At 35.3% G+C, this 9500-nt stretch overlaps 1 protein-coding gene across 3 annotated transcripts; it reads right to left on the reverse strand.

Annotated features, from left to right (window-relative positions):
- On the reverse strand, window positions 1–8606 carry LOC137009534 (F-box only protein 44-like). 3 transcript variants are annotated; one of them, XM_067371831.1, is made up of 7 exons: window positions 8489–8606; window positions 7832–7946; window positions 7481–7751; window positions 7279–7393; window positions 7095–7190; window positions 543–678; window positions 1–441 (listed from the first exon to the last, which is right to left on the reverse strand). In XM_067371831.1, exons 2-7 carry the CDS (start codon window positions 7910–7912, stop codon window positions 295–297), a joined length of 846 nt encoding a protein of 281 aa, XP_067227932.1. In that variant the 5' UTR covers window positions 7913–7946; window positions 8489–8606; the 3' UTR covers window positions 1–294. The 3 variants fall into 3 exon arrangements, with proteins under 3 accessions (XP_067227932.1, XP_067227934.1, XP_067227931.1); XM_067371833.1 differs by having other exon boundaries at window positions 7832–8024; window positions 8489–8584; XM_067371830.1 differs by lacking the exon at window positions 8489–8606 and adding an exon at window positions 8047–8187.
- Between the last annotated feature and the right edge of the window lie 894 nt (window positions 8607–9500).

Below are 9500 nucleotides of genomic sequence, written 5' to 3' on the forward strand. Positions count from 1 at the left end.
ATCACGTGTTTACCGTTTATCGAAAATATAAAACACGGAGTGATTGTTGACAAATGCAATATGCCTACAGTAGGACAGGACATGTTATGGGTAATGTACTATGGTACCAACAACTAGACATGAGACAGATTCTCAGACTCATTTTGAGAAGCTAGTTAATCATTTTGTGTTCTGAAGATGAATGAAGGTCTTACGGGGGTAGAACGACATGAGCGTGAGTAATTAATGACAGAAATTTAATTTTTGGGTGAACTAATCCTTTAATAAATATGTTTTGCAGTTACAAAAAACCCACTACCCCTCATCAGCTGGACAGATCTCCACACTACTGCTAGTGATCCGTATTCCAAAATGGCCTGCCCAGAAACGTGTATCCTTCCCACCATGAGTGAAACGAATAAACCGAACTCCAGGTCCATAATCCTTCAAGACATGGGTTGTCTGAAATAAAGCAGAACAAACACAGGGATAGTTAAACTTTCAGTTTGACTTTTAGTTTGATTACAGGAGAATAACTGGACTGTCTGTATTATTCTACTCACTTGACACCATGGCTCACTGTTCCCAGATGGAAATACAACTTTCTCAGGCTGAAAGGTCCTGATGGGGTTTTTCCTCTGATCAAGCAACTCAACACAGATCTGATACTCACTTCCACAGTCAGGGCATGGGGCATACCTTTACCAGACAAATATCAAATAAACGTCTTAAATAATTAATTAAAAAAAAAAAAAATCTATCATATTAGGGACAGTTAAAGGGACAGTTCACTTAAAGGTGCCATCGAACTTTTTTTTTTTACAAGATGTAATATAACTCTAAGGTGTGCCCTGAATGTGTCTGTGAAGTTTCAGATCAAAATACCCCATAGATTTTTCTCAATAAATTTTTTTAACTGCCTATTTTGGGGCATCATTAACTATGCACTGATTTTTTCAGCACGGCCCCTTTAAGAGATGCGCTTCCTCTGCCCCACGAGCTCTCGACTATACATTGCATAAACAAAGTTCATACAGCTAATATAACCCTCAAATGGATCTTTACAAGATGTTCGTCATGCATGCTTAGAATTATGTGAGTACTGTATTTATTTAGATGTTTACGTTTGAATCTGTATGAGTTTGAGGCTGTGCTCTGTGGCTAACGGCTAATGCTACATTGTTGGAGAGATTTATAAAGAATGAAGTTGTTTAATGCATTATACAGACTGCACGTGTTTAATAATGAAAATAGCGACGGCTCTTGTCTCCGTGAATACAGTAAGAAACGAAGGTAACTTTAACCACATTTAACAGTACATTAGCAACATGCTAACGAAACATTTAGAAAGACAATTTACAAATATCACTAAAAATATCATGATATCATGGATCATGTCAGTTATTATTGCTCCATCTGCCATTTTTCGCTATTGTCCTTGCTTGCTTACCTTGTCTGTGCACAGATCCAGATGTTAATAGTGCCTTTCCTTGTCTAATGTGTCGAATGGGCTGGCATTATGCAAATATTGGGGTCATACATATTAATGATCCCGAATGTTACGTAACAGTCGGTGTTATGTTGAGATCCGAGTATTTTCCGGAAGTCTTTTAAACAAATGAGATTTACATAAGAAGGATAAGAAGGATGTCTTTTCCATGTACTGAACTCTTGTTATTCAACTATTGAATTTACCTCGGCATAGTTTAATAACAAGAGTTCAGTAAATGGAAAAGACATACATTGAGTTTCAAACCCCATTGTTTCCTTCTTCTTATGTAAATCTCATTTGTTTAAAAGACTTCTGGAAAACACTTGGATCTCAACATAACACAGACTGTTACGTAACAGTCGGGATCATTAATATGTACCAAGCTAACAGGGAACGTTTCCATAACTTTCACTAATGTTATGTTAAAGTTTTGTAAATGTTAGAAAAAAACATTTCTAAAATAATGTTTCAAGAACATTCTTTTAATGTTGTCATAGTTAAAATACGTTCTCATAACGTTGAGAGGAAACATTCTTAGAACAACATTGTTGGAACGTTCTTACCATGTTATTTGTACTTGACTGATGTTCTCATAATGTTGATCAAAAACGTTCTCATAACAACGTTCTTGTAACGTCTTTATCATGTTATTTGTACTTGACTGATGTTCTCGTAATGTTGACTGAAAACGTTCTCATAACAACGTTCTTGAAACGTCTTTATCACGTTATTTGTACTTGACTGATGTTCTCGTAATGTTGAGCGAAAACGTTCTTAGGATAACATTCTCAGAACAAGCTTTTAATGTTATTATTATTTGCTAAATGTTTTCAGAATGTTATCATAATAGGTTCTGAGTACAATGTTTATAAAAAGTGTCCTTACATTGTAATCTGTACTTAATGAATGTTCTCATTATATAGAGAAAACGTTGTGAGAACAACATTGCTGTAGCCGTAACGTCTTTATGATGTTATTAATATTTGCTAAATGTTTTTGAAGTTTAATGTTTTGAACGTTCTTATGTGACCATAAAATGACCAAAATTGGAACGTCCCCCTAAAGTCATATAAGGAACTTTGAACTGCAGCACTTTCATTACCAAAAGAGGACGTTTATGTCACAAATGTTCTGTAAAATGTCAGAATTTTTGTCACTTTAAGAGGACTTTTAGGCAAAGTTGAACAAGGTCACGAAACCATCGCCTTCTGCGTGTGTGTTTTATAGAAAATAATAAAGTTTGAAGTCACCGTTATAGAGGTGAGCATTTGCTTTAGATGGGCTCTTGATTCTTGACACATAACATTAGATTTTCTCTAGCTGCTTTAACTGTGTTATCAAGACATAGTAGTGATAGCAACAAACGCAAGAGAACTTCCGATCAGATGAATTGAGTTGTTTAGTGCTGATTATTTAGTCATCATCACTAAAGCCTCAAGCTGTGAATGTATTAACTGTTAGTTTTATTAATGCTTTATTATATTTAATTCTTTATACAGACAAGAGTTTTGAGGAGGGATGTTTATTCAACCTTTAACACAGACATCATGAATCAGCGTATGATCCTCAACGATGGTGACACTAAACAAAATCTTTTTTGTGACTTTAGTAGCTGTTTTGTGATGTTCAGAGTTAATCTGTTTATCTGAAAATTTTGTCACCATTGTTGAGGATCATACACAGAATCTTGATGTCTGTGTGAATCTGTATGCTACTGTTTGAATAATTTCAGCACAATAATGAAAGCTTTCAAAATATCAAAGCATGGCAGGATTTTATACACTATCATTGGACTATAATAACATGAAAGAAAATACAATATTCAGAGACCAGAGATTAAGGCCACTGTATGATGAGAAAAATAACAATGAACAATCAAATCCATATGATCAGATTTTTCTCACAATTTATTTTGCAATGCATGCTTTAAAACACAATTGCAACAATTGGAGAAAAATAATTAAAATGTAAAGGGTCAGGAGCCCAACTAAAACAAGTGCTTACCTCCATAACGGTGACATTTATAAATTTGATAAAACATCAACACCTCATAAAGAAGATTTGAATGAAAGAAACAAAGTCAGAGTGGTTTGTAATAAGTGAAGATGCTGAGATCTACAGAGATCTGTTAGTGTTTAATGTTGTTTCTGTTATCTGAGTTTTGTGTGTCACCATTGTGCTGGAGAGTAGATCCTGTGCTTCAGTCAGTGATGATCCAGAAACACTGATGCTCTGCTGCATGTTTAAAGACAGTATCTGTGTAGTTGCTGATGCAGTGATACAGCAGGTACATTAGCTCATGCATGTGCTGTTGTTTTTTGTAAAACATTTAAGAAAAATATTTTTTGTTTGAGCAGATACTCTTATTAATCGACATTTTTGACGAGGGCAGCAGGGATGTTCCCTAAAAAAAATAAAATATGTTTTCCTAAATGTTCTGTGAACGTCCGCCAAATAACATCCCCCAAACCTTACAAGAGCTCCACATTGTGACCGTCTCTGAACGTTCTGGGAACATTATTAGACAACGTCCTTAACACCAGTGGGGATGTTTTGAGAATGTTCTGGGAATGTAAAATGTCTAGCGGGGCAGGGTGTTGTGAACGTTCAGAAAATAATGTTTTCATAACATTTCCAAAATTATAGAATGGAATGTTCCTCTAACGTTAACATAAACCAAGAAAAAACATTCTTGATACATTAAAAAAACTGGACGTTTTGAACGTTTAGAAAACATCCCAAAATAACGTTTTCATAACTTAAAGAGAATGTTAACAAAACGTTCTGACAACTCCTTTTTGTTAGCTGGGTATGACCCCAACATTTGCATAATGCCAGCCCATTCGACGCATTAGACAAGGAAAGGCATTATTAACGGCTGGATCTGTGCACAGCTGATTCATCAGACTAGGTAAGCAAGCAAGAACAACAGCGAAAAATGGCAGATGGAGCAATAATAACTGACATGATTCATGATATCATGATATTTTTAGTGATATTTGTAAATTGTCTTTCTAAATGTTTCATTAGCATGTTGCTAATGTACTGTTAAATGTGGTTAAAGTTACCATCGTTTCTTACTGTATTCACGGAGACAAGAGCCGTCGCTATTTTCATTATTAAACACTTGCAGTCTGTATAATGCATAAACACAACTTCATTCTTTATAAATCTCTCCAACAGTGTGTAATGTTAGCTTTAGCCACAGAGCATAGCCTCAAACTCATTCAGAATCAAACGTAAACATCTAAATAAATACAGTACTCACATAATTCAAAGCATGCATACAGCATGCATGACGAACATCTTGTAAAGATCCATTTGAGGGTTATATTAGCTGTGTGAACTTTGTTTATGCGATGTATATATAGTCGAGAGCTCGTGGGGCAGAGGAAGCGCATCTCTTAAAAGGGCCGTGCTGAAAAAATCAGTGCATAGTTAATGATGCCCCAAAATAGGCAGTTAAACAAATTAATTAAAAAAAAAATCTATGAGGTATTTTGAGCTGAAACTTCACAGACACATTCAGGGCACACCTTAGAGTTATATTACATCTTATAAAAAAACAATCTAGGGCACCTTTAACAGTACATTAGCAACATGCTAACGAAACATTTAGAAAGACAATTTACAAATATCACTAAAAATATCATGTTATCATGAATCATGTCAGTTATTATTGCTCCATCTGCCATTTTTCGCTATTGTTCTTGCTTGCTTACCTAGTCTGATGATTCAGCTGTGCACAGATCCAGACGTTAATACTGGCTGCCCTTGTCTAATGCCTTGAACATGGGCTGGCATATGCAAATATTGGGGGCGTACACCCCGACTGTTACATAACAGTCAGTGTTATGTTGAGATTCGCCTGTTTTTCGGAAGTCTTTTAAATAAATGAGATTTATATAAGAAGGAGGAAACAATGGAGTTTGAGACTCACTGTATGTCATTTCCATGTACTGAACTCTTGTTATTCGACTATGCCGAAAATTCAATTTTTAATTCTAGGGCACCTTTAAATGAAAAAGTTCATCAAAGTTCATCAGCGTCATCATTTACTCACTATCATGTCATTCCAAACCTGTATGAATTTCTTTATTCTGAAGGACACAAATAATGTTTTGAAAGTTGATGAGTCCAAACAACAATTACCTACTATCACAGAGGCATTCAAAGTTAACTTACAATAGTTACAGATACTCTCTGCCATTGCTGTGTTACTCCATCTGCCTGTTTCTATAGATAACTGATGACCTGAGCATCTGAACAGGAACAGCGATCGTACCAGCTGTATGTTATTTACAGGTAAAATGTAGCTCTCTTGTACCATCAGATATTCATAACAATTAACCATTTCACTCTTCTCACCAACAAAATATCCTTTTTCATTCTTATTTAAAAAAAACCTAACTTTTGTTTTATTCAAATTCACTCTCATACCGTAAAGGCTACAACATATTTCCAGCTGTTAAATTTACTTCTGTACCCCTCCAGTTGTATCTGATATTAGCCATATCATCAAGGTCTGCACTTCCGTGATACTTTTAATCTGAATACTTTTACCTTTACAGTTCTCCTTCAACACTGTTCAACATATTCAAAGAATAAACAAAAGTGGACTCACCATGCAGCCCTGTCATACACCAATGCTCCAGCCAAAATGTTCTTTCACACAATTTAAGGTTAGAATACATAGATTTCAGTACACTAAAGACTTTTCCACCACTCCTAATGAGAGTGCATTTCAAGAGTCTATTTGAACCCTATCAAAAGATTTAAAGAAATCAATAAATATACAATACATCCTTCCTTTTCACTTTGTAATATATTTCTGAATGACTGACTATAATGTAAATTATCTGTATTATCTACTGTGGAATAATCTGACCTGTAATCTGTTTGTTCTTCATAAAAAATATTGTTTACTCCTACATAAGATACTAGTCTCCTGTTAAAAATTTTTACTAAGTACATTAAGAGATTCCTCTCTAGTTTTCTACATTGTTTTTGTCACTATTCTTATTTAACGGGCAAATCACAGCCTCGCACCAAGCCTCTGGGAAGTCACCTGTGTCTAATATTTTGTTATATAGATAAAGCATGATGGGACATAACATGTGATGCTGCTTACAGCATCTCAATACCATCTGGACCAGGGGCTTTTCCATTACTCATTGACATAATAGTTTCAAAGACCTCATAAGTAATATGTCTATCCAAAACTTCAACATACATATGACAATAACTTTGTAAAACATAACCACTTGTCATCTGTGTGTGTTAGACCTTCCATAACTTTTGATTTTCTTCCACAGTTGTTGTATTACCTAGATTAGGTTGATTTTGACAGAGAATTTGCATGTAATTAACCATCTTAACTATCCCTTTAGTTACATTTTAATTAAATTTTTTACATAAAGAAATAAGATTTATTTTTGGCATTTTTGTAGAGACTTCACAGGAAACAATGTTTAAAAGAGATGGGGGAGTGGGATTGGAAAGTACAAAATACAAGATAATCTGCACATGCAACCCAGATGGACAGGTCATTCACAAAAAAAATAAATAAATAAAAAAAATCTAACATACTGTAGCATGAAATGGGAGTTTGAGTGACGCTCACCAGTCTGATATTTTGATATGAGGTTGCAGTTGATCCATTAAAGCATCACTGTAGCCTTCTTTCTTCAAATCAATCAGCTGTCGCTTCAAACATAACCTGAGGACAAAGTTTATGGGTGATTCATGTGTGGATTGGCTTCATGATTGTTTGAACTTTCTTGAAGGATCTAAAATATCAAATATACCCATAAGATGTTACAAAACATTTGTTGACTGTGCCATCCCAAAATGGTTTCCTATTTCCCTCGACCGCCCAGCCATCACCTTCATTACATACAATCTCCCATCCTTGAAGAACATCTGATAAGAACATCAGGAAAAAAAAGCTGATGCAAACTTTTATTTTTACAATGACATGTATTGTACAGTCTTAATAATGTGGCTCACCATCAGCACTGGGATTCTTGAGCAAGTTCCGTCGTTTCTTAGCTAGAAAGTAAAACAGGCACCAGTCCTCTGGGGTTCTGGAAGCATCACAGGGCTGGATCCCCTCTCTCCGACAGCGCTCTCTCCAGTGTGAAGCACTGTCCACCAGCTCCTTCCACTCACGACACACCAGCCGACAGACTCGCACCACCTGATGTGCAGGCAGGTTCAGTAGGATCTCCTCAACTACAGCCAGAGGAACATCTGGAACATCTGCCTGCAGAACTGTGCACTGACAGAGATAGAAAGATTAGCTTTCAGTTCTAACGCTTGGAAAAATCCAGTTTAATTTTAGTGCTCAATGCAACTTACTTCCTCTGATCTGCATTGCCTCGAAGCAACATGAATGTGCCTACTCTCTGACTGACCCATTCTTGTTTTTTGATGAGACATTGGTCCTTTATTTGACACTTTTGTGTGCCTGGACCTACGGGTGTAAACACGGAAGTTACAGTGCGTGTTACAGTGACGGTACAGAAGGTGACGATGTAACTGTAAAAAAAAGCTGAAACACAAATAGCAGATACCTTAGCATTAGTATCGTTCTCCTAAACAGATTTAACGACTCTTATTGCAGCAGCACTCTATCTGCTTCTGGGAAACTGGAATAGGCTATGTTTGTCTGATAGGCTGTAGTATTGAAGCGTCTTGACTCACTACCGGCTGACGCTGTCAGCTGATCATTTATACTAATTTCTAACCTCGATATCCGAATGGTCACGTACCAGCATCCTGGTCGGATTCCCAATGTATTTCTTAAGTATCATGTGTCGACACTTTACTACAAATCTAAAGTTTTTTTAATTTATTTTTTATTGCATTAACAAGAACATTATTAACATAATAAACAGTTACAGAGGACCACAATATATTCAACCGTTACATTCATAATTGCACCAAGGAAGCAACAAAAAGAGAGAGAGAGAGAGAGAGAAAACCCTTCACAGGGGATAATTTAAAAGAAATTACCACGAGAAAAGTGTTCAAAAGTTCGTTCAGTTTTAAGTTCAGTTTTAAATAATAGCTATGATGTTAGGTTTGTTGTCCATTTTCGACAGGTCTAAAGTACTGTTATCTTAAGTATTTGGCGTTTTTTTTTTTTTTTAGTAACGCCAAACATGGCTCCTCCTACAAGACAGGAAACGTCATGAGAACTGTAGGATACCATCAATTGAACAAAAAGAAGGGAAAAAAACCCTTAAAGGGATAGTTCACCCAAAAATTAAAATTATCCCATGATTTACTCACCCTTAATCCATCCTAAAGAAAATCTATGGTCTCATATAAATCTCATATACACCTAGGATGGCTTGAGGGAGAGGATAATTTTTATTTTTGGGTGAACGATTCCTTTAGGGCAGGATAGTCTATCATACATTTTATCATACAAGTTATACATTTGATATGATCCTTTGATTTTATGGTCTCTATCACTCTATATAAAATATAAAAGATATAAAATATGCACTGTAAAAAAAATCCCGTTGTTTCTAGGGAAAAATACCGGCAGCTGTGGTTACCAGAACAATACTGTAAAAATGACATCAAACCCTAAACATACTTACGGAGTTACATGTAAATTTTATATTTTAAATATGTATATTTAACATTGGATTTCAGTACACTGTAAAAAAAAATCTCAGTAAAATTTACGGTAAAATAACATATTTCAATAACTGATATGATGTTAATTTTCCAACCTAATGAAGTATTAATATCTGTTTTGTATCTTTATAATACACTGACAATCACCAAACACAGTGGTGATAAGAGTCACATGATGAATCAAAGTTCATCACAAGCAGCTTTTCCACAAGCTGAGGAAGATAATACAATATATAGAAGGAGCACACAGTGTCATTCACACACACACTAAACACCATCATGGTAACATGCATGAAATTTTAAAAAGGCAATAAACATTAATTTAACAACATTAGATGTAACATAAACCTAATGTACATAACTGATTAGAAAAAAA

This window comes from Chanodichthys erythropterus, chromosome 20 (assembly GCF_024489055.1).
Source record: "Chanodichthys erythropterus isolate Z2021 chromosome 20, ASM2448905v1, whole genome shotgun sequence".
In the NCBI taxonomy this organism is placed as follows: domain Eukaryota; kingdom Metazoa; phylum Chordata; class Actinopteri; order Cypriniformes; family Xenocyprididae; genus Chanodichthys; species Chanodichthys erythropterus.